The sequence below is a fragment of the Choloepus didactylus genome, chromosome 2 (assembly GCF_015220235.1).
Source record: "Choloepus didactylus isolate mChoDid1 chromosome 2, mChoDid1.pri, whole genome shotgun sequence".
NCBI lineage: Eukaryota > Metazoa > Chordata > Mammalia > Pilosa > Megalonychidae > Choloepus > Choloepus didactylus.
This window is the reverse complement of record NC_051308.1, coordinates 39,922,303-39,936,375: the sequence shown is the minus strand read 5'-3', so window position 1 is coordinate 39,936,375 and position 14,073 is coordinate 39,922,303. Positions and strand designations below refer to the sequence as shown.

General features: G+C 33.2%; 1 protein-coding gene across 2 annotated transcripts in view; it reads right to left on the bottom strand.

Moving 5' to 3' along the window:
- The window catches only part of EPRS1 (glutamyl-prolyl-tRNA synthetase 1), a 110,276-nt gene that overhangs the window by 69,326 nt on the left and 26,877 nt on the right, over positions 1 to 14,073 (bottom strand). The window contains exons 11-18 of one of the 2 annotated variants that reach the window (XM_037823639.1): positions 13,516 to 13,600; positions 13,010 to 13,069; positions 12,702 to 12,722; positions 7,061 to 7,171; positions 5,088 to 5,224; positions 4,035 to 4,242; positions 3,211 to 3,323; positions 302 to 419 (exon numbers count right to left, since the gene is read on the bottom strand). In XM_037823639.1, coding sequence (XP_037679567.1) covers positions 302 to 419; positions 3,211 to 3,323; positions 4,035 to 4,242; positions 5,088 to 5,224; positions 7,061 to 7,171; positions 12,702 to 12,722; positions 13,010 to 13,069; positions 13,516 to 13,600 — 853 coding nt within the window. The remainder of the gene's footprint in view (positions 1 to 301; positions 420 to 3,210; positions 3,324 to 4,034; positions 4,243 to 5,087; positions 5,225 to 7,060; positions 7,172 to 12,701; positions 12,723 to 13,009; positions 13,070 to 13,515; positions 13,601 to 14,073) is intronic. The other variant, XM_037823647.1, reaches the window with a different exon arrangement.

The following is a 14,073-nucleotide window of genomic DNA, read 5'->3' as shown; positions in this document are numbered from 1 at the left end:
AAAAAGAAAAAAAATCTACTGCAGCTCTATTAGGGAAAATTTTTTTTTTTAACTTTTCTAAAAACATTCTTTTCTTACTTTTTGAGATAATAACCATAAAATTAAAATTTAAAAATAGTTTTTGCAAGGTGTTTTAATAGCTTATATGAAAGTGTAAAAATAAAAAACCCCACAAAGCTAAGAGTTCTGTCTTCTTCAGTCAAGACATCAAGAAAGACAAACATTTGAAAAGAAATATATTCTAAACCTTAGGATGAAAAGACCACTGATTATAGATATATCTGTAAAAGTCTATATTTACCTCATTTTTTGTTATTTCTGTTTTGGTCTTTTCCTTTGATCCAGATGTTGGCATTTCTTTTGTATGTCCATCAGGAATGTATATCAAAATGCATGGGGCTTCTTTGCAACTATATGGACTAAAAACGAAAATGAAGGGACAAAAAGTTTCTATAAACAGTTATTTGAACAGCAATTAAAACTGGGGCAATGAGTTAAAGCTTTTCAAAGTATAAATAAGTAGTACATCCTGTTACTATTCAAATTAGAGGCTCTTCAGGGAAGTTTAAAAACAATGAAAGCACCAATAAAAACTGACAGTGCTCTAATTACAAACTTTAAATTTATGAACTTTTGTAGATATGAACAAGCTAAACCCAGAACAAAAGTACATCTACTCTGCCTGCCACCAGAAATGACATTAGTAGATGTTAATGGTAACACTTTCGACTTAAAGGAAATGCATCTACATATCACACCTAATCTGCTTATAAGCAGAGGAAATTTAGCAAAACATTTATTTTCTAAGAATTTCTCAATTCTAACTGGTAGAGTAATTAGCATAATCCACTGCCCTGAGACCATTCGTAAACAAAGGATTTCTGTAAATTTTTTGGTAAGTAAAAATAAGAGAAAGAGAAGAAATTTAGTAGACAATAGGACCCTATACAGCTCTTCAATATTTTTATAATAGTTTTATGGATACAATTCACACCAAAAACATCATCCTTTAAAGTGTACAATTTTTAGTACACAATAGAGAGTTGTGCAAATATCACCATTATCTAATTTTAGAATATTTTCATCACCCCAAAAATAAACCTCATGCCCTTCATCTATCAAACTGTGGATGTACCACAGTTTTCTTTCCATTTGCCTCTTGTAAGACATTGTGTTTGCTTCCAGTTTTTGGCAATTATGAATAAAACTGTTAAAGCATTTGTGTGCAGGTTTCTGTGTAGACATAAGTTTTCAACTCCTTTGGCAAAAGACCTAGGAGAGCAATTCCTGGATTATATGGTAAGCCTATGTTCACCTTTGTAAGAAACTGTCAAAAACCTGTCTTCCAAAGTGGCCGTACCATTTTGCATTCCCACCAGCAATGAATGCGAGTTCCTGTTGCTCCGCATTCTTACCAATATTCGGTCTTGCCAGAATACAGAATTTTAGCCATTCTAATAGGTGTGTGTGGTATCCATTCTTGTTTTAATTTGTAATTCCCTAATGATAATATGATGTTGAACATTTTTTCATATGCTTATCTGCCATCTGTATATCTTCTTTGGTGAAGTGTCTAAATCTTCTGCCCATTTTTAAATAGGGTTGCTTGTTTCCTTATTGTTGAGTTTAAGGAGTTCTTTGTATATTCTGGATAAAGTCTTTTATCAGCTGTGTGTTTTGCAAATATTTTCACCCAGTCTGTGTCTTGTCTTTTCATTCTCTTAAAGGTTCAGTAATATTTTGAGAATAAATTGAGAACCTACTTTGTTCGGGCATTACTCTATTGGTGGTAAAACCACACCACATATTTATCAAGGGCTTAATAATGACCAGGCACTGTGTTATTTCCATTACATGCACCATTTCATTTGACTAAAAGCATTGGGATACTAAGATGAATACGAAAAAAGTATCCAGTCCTGATAATTTAAATTCTAGTGGTAGAAACAGCAACAAAATAAACAGTTTCAATAGTGTGTGATAAATATTCTGACAGAATTAAGTGCCTGCTGTTATGGGAATACACTGGTAGGTTACTTATCCGTTCAGGAAGGATACAAGACGGCTGTCTGGAGGAAGAAAGGTCACACAGATGAAGAAAAAAACAAAGCAAGGTTTTCCAGAAAAAGGCACAAAGGTTCAAAAGTACTTAATGACTTTGGAAAGCCCCATGTAGTCCAAGTATGTTGAAGAGAAGGGATCAGACAGAGGTAAACTCCAACAATATGGCTCAAGTGGGTAGAGAGGCCATAACATGAAGAATCTTGCACATCAAACTAAGTTTAGTTTTTACCCTAAAGCTAACAAAAATTTTTAAGCAGGGAAGAATGTGATAAAATGGGTATTTTGAAATTTTCAGACTGGAGACAAATGAAAACTAAATTAGAAAAGGATAAAACTGGAAATAGGGTGACTAACTTAGAAACTGTTTTAGCAACCAAGGAAGAAATGCTAAGGGCCTGAAATAAGACTGAGCAATGGATCCACAGGAGATAAACCAGGCAGGCAGCACAAATAAATTCTTTACTGACCGGAATGGGGCATGAAAGAGAATGGATCAGAGTTGATACCTAGGGATACTGGAATTTTGAACACTGAATTTAAGTTACTTAAAGACAATTAATCAAAGATGTCTGAAAGGCAGCTAGATTCACAAACCTAGAGCTTAGAAGAGAGGTCTAACCACACAGTTAAAAAGGCCCAATGGAAAAATACTAGAGACAAAAAGAAGACCAAAAGGAATATGACAAAAGACGTTCTCCTTCTGATAATCCTATTAATTCATGGTTAAAAATAAGACCACAAACATTTCTTATTTTCCCTCTAAATATATCTGCTATACTACCTATATTTTACAATGTATCTAATGAAAATATATTACAGAGAAAAAGGTAAAGGCAATTTTTAACCAAAGATAAGTTGATATATTGAAAAATTTCCCTTATATTTAGCTAACATGAAGATTAATTATAAGATGGCTTAATTTTAGAAATAATTTGTTAATGCTCAATGAATATCATATTGGTTCAAAGATATCATTTGCTAAAGAAAATTATGAAGGTCTGAAATATTACATATAGAAAAACAAATCAAACTGAACAGAGAATTGTCGGGTATTAGTATTTTACTGATAGCTCAAGTTTTAAAATACTACTCACTATAAGAACTTCAAGTATTTTCACATAGATGTGGTTAGTTACATTTACTTACCTAACAGGTTCATAAGGTTGATCACATATAAAAAATCCTCTTCTCTGGAGCTGTATAATATCTCCTTTTTTCAAATCCTTAAGGCAGGGATCCCCCAGCATTAGTTCTTCATGCTGTAAAGATGATTTAAGACCAAAACACACTATCTCAAAATCAGAACACTAATTCTAAGCAGTTGTTCCAGTAGGTGAAACATTACCATCTTAAGCAGATATGTTAAATGGTTTACTATTCAAGCATATACAGCAAAACAGAGAAGACTGAAACAAATGACAACTGTTTACTGTATTTTTAAAAGTTAACATTTATGCATATTTTCAGAACTTCTCTTTCTATCTTTACGCTACCTATTCTCAATAATGTTCTTTATCCATTCTTATAGACTCAACTATCACTTCTATGCAGATTACTCATCCCCTAAAATTCTAGCTAACCTCTAAGCTTCAGTTTCACATTATTAAAATCTATAAATTTCTACCTACATATCCAAGTGAAACCTAAAATATAACATTTCCTGAACTGAATTCATTGTTAACTTCTCTCAAATCAACTTTAATTCCCATCTGGACTATTTTTATTAATGCTACTACTTTTCTCCTAAACCCTGGAATCATTTTTTTTACTCCAGTCTCTTTGTTAGAAGACATATAGTTTCCAATTTGAATCCATATTTTCTAGATTTTCTATAATGGATACAAGACTGTTAAAAATGAATGTTTTTGTATATGTTTTATCCAGGCACTAGATGCATATTAAAACATGCAAAATTAATTTTTAAAATTCTAAATTAACAGAGATAAATGAAATACAGTTTAGAAGGCTACCTTACTGTTCTTGTTGACATATTGCTTAAAGTCCTCATCTTTTCCTAGCACTGGTTTTGTGATCAAGTGCTCGTAAGTGACACAGATTGCTGGAATAGGAAGAGCATGTGCAGTCTCTGCAAGCCAAGTGATCTTAGTGGTTTTCTTGTAGTCTTTGTTCTCCAAATTCAATTTTGCATCAAGAGATGCAATTTTTCCATCTGCATTTCTAGATATAAGATTGAAAAGTGTACAAATAAAGTAAACCATAACTTGCCATCAATGCACTATTTTGTTCTACAGTATTTGTAATATATAGATAAAGAATTTTTCTCAGAAAAATTTCAAATCAAATATTTATTTCAGCTTCTAATATATGCCAGACATATACTGGGCTGGAAGGGTTGTGAAGATATGAATAAAAAAGATATAATGATACTAATAATTCACTGGAGAGCAGACCTACATACATCTGGTGAAGAACATTAGGTAATTACAAATTTGTCACCTGTATTAAGCATTATAAAACCTAAAATATTATGTTATACATATTTTATTGAAATCATATGTAATGACCAGAGAACTAAGATTTCCATTTACATTAATTATTATTAAGCATCTCAGATTCCATTTAAGTAATCTGAAAAATTAAATAAGTTTAGTATATTATAATAACTGCAAAGTTCAAACTTATCATTAAACAAATGATTTTAAAGTAAATTTTAGCACACAGAACAGGTTATACATATAAATCCTGTCCAAAGAACCCCCTCTCCCAACCAGGCATTTATATAATGGAATCAGATAATAAAAAGGGGCTCTTAAGCATTAGAACCATTTTTTTATACCTAAATATATTAATTTTACATGAGAAGTAAAAGATACTCTGATAACATATCAGCAGTCTGGAATATATATGAAAAAATAATTTTGTGTCTAGAATTTGCAGTATCTATATCAAGGCAGATTTACCAGTCAGCAACAGGAAGTGTCTGAATTAAGGTAATTTTTAAATAAGTAACAAACATAAAACTTTACTTCCATATTTATCTGAAAACAAACAAAAGTTCTTACTTGTGTATTTTAGTAATGTTGATGTTGCCCCAATTTATAAATGTAACCATCTCACCCTCTGACAAAGTCTCTGCATCAGCACCTTCAATGAAAACTTTGGTACTATACCATACCGGCTTCAAGCCAACATCAGGATTCTGATTGACAAAAGAAGAGTAGAGTGTTAGTTGAAAAAAACATTTTGAAGTTGGTATGCAAAATTACATTTATTCATTTATTCATTTTATTGTTTAACCAAACAAAAATTGTATGTTCCTACACTGTTAACTGTTCACTGCTCTATTAGGAAGTAAATACTTTATTTCTTATTTATTTCATGTCTTTATTTTAACATACACATATTCACAATTCTGTTCTTAGCATTTAAATAGTACATACTTGTTATAAAGAGCGACACTGACCTTGGAGTACAAATCATGAGTCTGAATCCCAACTCTGTGACACTGGGTCAGCAACCTGATTGCTAACACTTAGGGAATCAGATTAGGTGGCCTACCTCTGAGATTACTTCCAGCCTAAAACAATCATTCATGGTTTTCAGAGCTAAGACAGTATTTTTGTCACTTAGTGTGCCTCCAACTAGAGTCTGCTTTCCTATCCTCCACAAAGGAGAAAATAAACGTCACTCCTGAGTAGTGGCTGGAGAACATTATAGGACAAAAGTTTTCAAATTAGGACTTAGCAGGAAATTGGGGACATATTTTATGTTTTTATATTGTAGAGGACAGATTTTAAAGATAGTAAAAAGTAAAAGGAGCTCACTTGAATAAATGTTAAATAGCATGTGTTTAATAAAATGTTTTTTTCAATGAATGTACCAATACATTTGAGAAAATTCAGTATGTTGTATCAATTGATATTATACCAGCTCAGAATAGAATACTGACAAGCTAAGGATAGAACCCTTCATGAGGGAAATGTTCATGTTGAAGATTCCACACTAGATAACGAGATAACTTAGTGACAAATCAAGAAAATGCTTCCTAATCAATTAATTCTTGTTTAATAATGAGCAGTACTTAGTAATTTCACTTAAGACACTTAAATACATCAGTTACTTTAACAAATAAGCACTCTTAATGCATTTTATTCTCTCCATTCAAATTTTAAAACATTCAGTAAGCCTCACATTTTTGCTAACTGTAGTGGGCGATATCATATGTCAGATACCGTTGCCATTTACCGGGCTGTACCAATCAGAGGTAAAGCCAAGGTAACGCCAAATCAATCAATCAATCAATTAATCAATCAATCAAATACATATCATATCTTGTTAGGGATCCCCTTAAAATCAATTAATTCTTCAAAATTAAAAGATAGCTCATGTCATATATAGACAATTGAAATAAAGTTACAATTGAGAATATTTATAGCTTTTCACAATGCATTATTATCTTATATGTGAGCTAGTACATGAACATAACATTATATAATGAAGGTATTTAAAGACAATTCACAAATCTGGAATAAAAGAAACTGTTTTTGCCTCAAGATTGTCAACTAAGCAGTCATGACTATCCAAGAAGACAACTGTGGCTTTACTACCTATATTTAAGATTCATATTGTGGATTCATTTTCATTTCACTGATACTTTCCAAAATAGAGCATATGGCAGTGTGACAGACTCTTTGAGTCAATTTGTGATTGAATATTAGTGAATCTAATGTTTTGGCCTAAAGACAAAGGTGACAGTTAGTGAATAACCTAGTTAATACAGAATGTACTTCAGCTTCCATTTAAAAATAGGAGCATGAATTAGAATACCTCATTTTTCATAATGACTCCAGGAAGAGATACATTCTTATTATACATCAAAATGCTATCTCTACAGAATAAGGTATCAAATCCTGATAAATCATGTTAGACAGAAAATGACCCCCAAATCATGCTATTGCCACCAAAGCACATTTTCACTTTAATCCTGCTCTTTCTTTTAATAGAGAGAAAAACATTGGTGAAATTGTAGGGTGACCTTTGGGTGTTTGGCTACTTCTTTCATCTCCTCCTGGGCTTCAGGGATATTCACTGGGACCACTTCTTTCTTCAGTAATCCAACATATCGTGGAGCCACTGGGTCAATAACCTGCAACAAACACATTCTTGTGTTAAAACCTACAATTATTTCAAAAAACTTCACAAATAAAATAAATAGCAGCACAGAACTACTAATTGGCTTTCTTTGTTACTGCATTTACTAACTTTTTGGTTTGCCCATTAACTCTTTTCTAACATTTAATTGTCAAGCAGAAAAAAGAAAAATAATCATAAACTAAGAATATATGAAGATTTTAAGAGTTAATCCCTAAGCATAACTAACGGTAGGTGAAAAGAAACTAGTTATAGCATAATATTAGAAATCTTTTTAAAAATAATTTTAAATCTGATGGTAGAAGGTGAGGAAAAATTATCCTGTAGGGTAAAATTTTAATCCTACATGTAAATGTGGTTTCAATTTTGTATTGTTGGAAAAGCCTATTTTAAAGGAATACAGATATTTGTTTTTCAATATCACTTTCCATAAACAGTGTTAGGAAACACATCATCACCAAAAGCAGAAAGCATTAGGTCACTATAATAAGGCAAGTTCAAAGATTAGAATCATAAACAAGAGAATTTATTTATACTACTCTGCAAGCTCCTTGAAAGTTGGGTCTCTATATAGGGACCACTGTATTTCCAGTTCCTAACAAAGGTCTGGCATATTCAGGTAATCAATAAGCATTTGCAGATTGACTGAATGCATGGTCATACTCATTATGCACTAAGCTATTCTACTTCTAAAACAGTAGCAGTAGCATTCCCTTCTGGGGCAGATGTAATTTTCTCACTTCACTGTTCAATTTAAAATTATCCATGATGACCAATCATAATAGCAGTATTTAGGCACTATACAAAAGAATATGGGGGAAAAATATAGACAGACACAAATGCAGAGTCAAATAGCTAAGTAAAGTAAAGAAGTTTTTCTTTTCCTCTCTCTCTCTTTGGAAAGACGCAGAAAATAGGGGCATGGCTAATCAAACTTGGCTGGCTTTTAATTATGCCTGGAGGGTATTTTTCAGCTTCCTGAGAAGAAAGATAATAGAGAAATTCTGAATGAACTCAGAGAAGAAACCAGTCTTAGAGGGTCATTCATGCAAAGTCAGAAAAGTCATTTACTTAACTTACTACCTCACTTGCTAGTCATCTGCTTACATTACATTTCAGTACTAAATCACTAGCTGAAATCAGCACCAGCATCTCTCTAAATTTGTTTCACTCTTTCTCTGAGGCTTAAAGATCATTCTTACTAGTTAAGAGTTCTTTCTCTCTGTTCATACTGGGCTAGAATGGTCAAATATTTCATTTGTCTCTACTCAGTTCAGCAGTTCAGAATTTGAGTCAGTAAGACACAATTTTTTAAAGAAGCTAAAATTCTGCCTGGAAAACTTACTTTAGTTCAAACAGCTCAGTTTCCTCATATGACAAAAGGAACAGAAGACAATTTCTCTTACTTAACTACCCATAGTATCACTTGGGGCAATTGTTAGTACAGATTTTCAGACCACTTAACTCTAAAGGATTATAATACTAATAGTCTGAAGTGAAGTGTGGAAATCTGTATTTTTAACAAGCATTCCAAAGGATAGTAAGGACCAGCAAGTTTGGGAAACTTTGCATCAAAAGATTTAAAAGCCCTGTCAGCTCTAAAAGTGTATAATTCTAAGAGTTGCTGGGCCAGTATTTTTCAAATTACTGCAAATAGTCTTAAGAATGAAAGAGGTGCTCTGATAGCCACCAATTAGAGTGGGCAGAGATAAGAATAAGGATGAAGACAGTAGGAATCTAGACCCCTCTAGCACACTTCAACCACAACAGCTATACTTTTGTTTAATATATTGGGTTTACTCAAAAAATTTTCATCTAACGGAGGACTTTCCTTATCTGAGGGGGTGGGGACTGGGGTGGGAAATGCAGTCTCTACCTACTTTAATTTACTAGCTGCGGGCACACATAAGGGAGCTAGGGTAAAAGTCAGGGAGAAAATGTTGTATCTTCATACCAGTGAAATACTAAGATTAACTTAAAAATTAAAGCAGCAAAGGTTAACAGCTGTGAGAAGGACACCTTAAAATGCAACTCCTGATCTGACTGAAAAGTTCAAATTTTAACATTCAACTAAGTAAAATCAGGAAGAAAATTAGACAACAGGGTGAGCTCTTGAAATGTCTCCCACTAGTATCAAGGGAAATGTTTTTCTATGGAACTAAATATGTTTTATTTAACTATAAAACAACAAAAACAAAAAATTATGCACTAGTTTCATGCCAGATTAAGAAAACAAGGATCACAGTATTTTCACAGGGTTAGTGAGATGGTCAACTTTTCCACATCTCACTTCTCCCTTCATCGCTGTCTCCCTTCTTTTCTTTACCATGTGTAACTATGTAATGACACTCTTACTCCAAAGGAGCTGGAGTAATTCAAGAACTCCAGCTAATATTTCAGCAGAAGCTGCTTTTTAAAAATACCAAGTTACTAAGAGTAAAAGAGTGTCCAAATATGCTGCCTTTAATGTTTACTTCACAATGCCACCGAGTTAAATTAAGTTCACTGATGGAGCACTTAAATTTTATTTGAGCTTGGAAAGAAAGAGCAAACTAGGAAATAAAGCAGTAGAGAATGAAAGTGACATGAACTCTACATAAGAGATGAATAACTCAAGGGTTGGAGGGAATGGGTGTCAATGTAGGAAGATGCCAGCAATAGAAACAAAAAGTACATGACCAGAATGCTTTCCTATTTACTACCAATCTAAATGAAATCATGGTGCTATGTTTTTAAGACTGTGCTTAATGATTACAGATCCCACAGACATCAGACCAACAAAGTAGAATGAAGATACTCATCTACTTTCACTCCCTCCAAATCCCAACTAAAAAGACACAGAGGGTTTTGTTTTGTTTAAAGGCATAAACCCGGGAGGATTAGGACAATAGATCACGAGATAATAGCAACAAAATTCTTGAAGCTGAAGAATGATAAATGACTTAACAGTCCAAAGAAATATCTTAAGTCAATAATGGGGAAAGCCATGAAAAAGGTGCAGAAATTGGCAGTGCCAGGTACACATGCAAAGGGATGAATGGAAGCAGCCAAGAATGGGTTGAAAGTTTACTCATGAAGCATCCCATCTCCCACTCCATACAACAAAACAACCACCTTTCGCCCACATCAATAGAACAATGGAAGTTTACTCTGTGAAAAGAAAGGGTCTCCAGATCCTGGAAGACACTAGAAACAGCTGAGGATGAGGGTACTACACTGAGGACAAGAGGATTAATCTGGACGCTGAAGCTCTCCATTGTCATCCTATGCTTGGCTCCAAAGCCCTGTCAGCCAGGCCTTTGTACTTCAGGCTGAAAGCAACTCCTCCAAGAAAACTGCCCAATTCAAAAGATAAGACAAAAAGTTACTGAGATGGGGGTTCTCCAACTAACTGGCCCAGCTAGATCATCCTGTAGTGAAGCTCAGTTGACAGCCCAACTCCCCAACTCTTGCCCTTAGGGGCTTTCAAGCACACTTTTAGTCCCATGTATTAAGCATGAGCAGATACCCAAGGCAAACCAGGTATCTGAGAAATGCCTTTAACATAAAGAAAGAAACCAAAATAAACAACCTTGGACAAAGAGACATACTAGAAGAAACAAAACACTAACATTACAACAATGAAATTTATTTTGAAAACTCAGAAGAACAAAAGAGAAATCTTGGAAATATAGCATAAGTGAAAGCTCAACAGAGGGTCAGGGAAGATAAATTTGACAGGTCTACCAGAAAGTAGAGTCAAAAGATAAGATGGAAAATAAGGCAGAAAAGTTAAGGAAATGAGAATACCAGTCTAGGAAGTCTGACTTCTGCACAAGATAAATTCCAGAGAGAAGAAATAAAACACAGTAGGGAAAAAACAAAGAAACAGAGAAAAATAAAAGGGGGAAAAAAAAAAGCAGAGCAGAAGAGGAGAAAGAAAATAAAAGCAAAGAAAAGTAAAATAAGAATTTAAGAAAATTTCCCAGAGCTGAAAGAATGGGTCTCCAGACTGGAAGCCACATGTTCCTCCAATGGACGTGAATGAAAACACACCCCACCAAAGCATGTCATCATGAAATTTCAGATACTATGTACCAAGAGAAGATCCTGTAATCTTCAAGGTGACAAATCAAGTCATATACAAGGTCTCAAAAAAAATCTTCATCTCATGCTCCTCTTCTCAGGGAGCTACCAGAGGATATGCTACAAGAATGTAATAAAAAGAAAAGGTCTAGGAAGCAGATGATCCATCACAGGACAATGATAAAGGGAATCCCCAGGGCGATGATGAAGAGAGATCTCAGAAGACAGCTGTGCTTCAGAAGTCGAAGAGCCACCAGTCGAGATCAGATTAGTGCAGCCCAGAAGGCTTTAGCAGAGGTGTCTCAAAGATACAAGTGAAAGAAAACTTGAGGCATGTGCACATCTTGGAAGGAAACTTAGACAAACTTGCAGGGAATCTGAGATTAAATCAGAACACTAAACAAATGGGGGAAAAAAGACAATCAATTACAAGGAAAGCAAAAAATTATGAGAATAAAAAATAAGAATCCTAAAAGGAAGCAATTCCTCATCTTTCATAGTGAGAAGTCAACTGATAATGCCTAAAACAAACAAACAAAAAATTAAAAAAATACACATCTCATTTATAGATATGGTGTTAAATACCTAAAGAATTATCTACAAGAGATGACGGTGGTTTCTCTAAGAAGAAAATGGAGGGAAAATAGGTTAGGGGAATGTGCTGCTTACCTTACCAAACCCTATAGAACTATTTGACTATAGTGAAATACATTTAATATATTTGAACTAAGTGTACACATACAAATTTATTAAAAATTAAAATCATTAAAAATTAGATTATTAATAAAAGTACAATATAAATTTGCTTGTAAACTCTACTGCTGTTTATTATTAGTAATTGCAGCAACAGAAAGTATCAATTAATAATTCCTCTATATACTGAAAAACTGACCAAACGCAAGGACTAAATAAAAACAATTAAGAGACATGCGAGACAAGCAACTATCTCTTGAGGCAAGACAACAGCACAATCAAGCAGCAATCTCAAAAAAGAATTTACAGAACACAATCACAGAAATTATAGTTTAAAACTTGGCATTTTAATGATTGCCTTATTATAGTGTCCAAGCATCTGCTTCCAATTAGTAATTATCAATGTCAATATGCAGTATTCCTTATTTGTCTTTCAGTTACAAAACAGTTTTTTTAAAAAGTTGAGGTTCAGTATGACACAGAAATTATAATTAATACTCTGAATGATGTACGTAATTTTAAAACTCTACGTCCTCTTAATAAACAAGGGAACAGTAGAATGGAGTTAGCCAGCTCTTCCCATTGCCACTAAGAAAACCAGAGGACATGTTTTTTAAAACTAGGAATAATGCATTTTCAATGGATTTGTGCAAGACTTGTCTTTGATTTAAATGTGATTGTGCTTCAAAATTATTTAACATCTCAGGTTATGACATGTAATATGCTAAAAGCTATGTGCTAAGGCAAATAAAAGCATTAAGTAATACCTTCTTACAGAGAGTTCGCAGCTTGAAAGCAGAAAAATGAAATGCAGAGTATTCATAAAAGATTTAAGGAAAAACTCTACCGTTCCCCAAAACTATATGTTTGTTTGTTTTAATCACTGTTATTTGTTTGGGAAAGTTAATATCCTTACTGCTCTTTATATATTTAAAAAAGGAAAACATTCCATTTTCCTGAAAGTCTGCAAATGCAAATAACAAATTTTTCCCTACCATGAGCTCACTAATCAATTCTACATATAATTATTTGGGAGTTAGGCATAAGAAAAAGAACTAATAGATAAAAGAAGTACCTTTTTGTTAAATGCCCAGATTTTGTCCCATTCCATGTTCACAACTGAACGTGAGGAGCCCTAGAAAAACAATAATAAAATGAATTTAATGGACAAAATATATTAATTAGAAATTTTTCTTGCTTACAAGCATGTTTAAAAAAAAAAACCCAATAAATACTTGTGAATTTTCTTCCACTGAAAAATAAAACAATGTGTACAAACTAATTTGGTTACCCTTCATAGTTCATAGTAATAAGCTCAGTCTATAGACTGGTCAGAGTCAACAGTCACATATTTCACTGGGTAAAAATACCCAAGCTAGCTTTGTTTAACACTAGGTTAGGCGTTTAAGACATTCTCAATTTTTCACTATTTTAAACCAAGTATAAAAATAATCTTTTTTTTTTAATACCACCTACTTAATATAAGGAACAAACAAGAGAAAGAAAAACAACATAAGTAATACAGACTAAAGGGAATTAATAGACATCTGAAAACTCAGAGAAGTTGGAAAAGAAACTCACCTGAGCAGCAATAAACTGTTTTAGTCCTTCAACTGTCATCCCTCTTCTCAGTACACCACGAACCGTAGGAAATCTTGGGTCATCCCTAGGAAGTTTATAAATTGTTAAGTACCAAGGAGATTTTTTAAAAATTTGTAGGTGTGATGCGAGAATACAAAATATCTCAATGACTAATAAATTATAATCAGCTTGTAAAATATTTGGCTTAATAGCTGGTTATATTAATTGGGTAGATCACAACATCAGCTTACACACGCGTATCAGTATACACAAATTTATGGAAAAGGAAAACTGCTAACTGGTCAAATGTGCAGTAAAATACATGCACTACCAAAAATAGCACTTTTGAAAAAGACACACTGGTGACACCTTCAAGTATGGAAAACCCATGCATTAATTCATTCTTATTTGCTTTTTATTTTATAAATAATCAAGATACCCACTGTATATATGACCATGATAATCAGATAAAAGACTGGTGTCAACCATGTCATGAATTTACTCTAAAAAGCCTTTCAGGTTGTTAAAAATATTGGTCAATAATATCCTGCTCAGGCT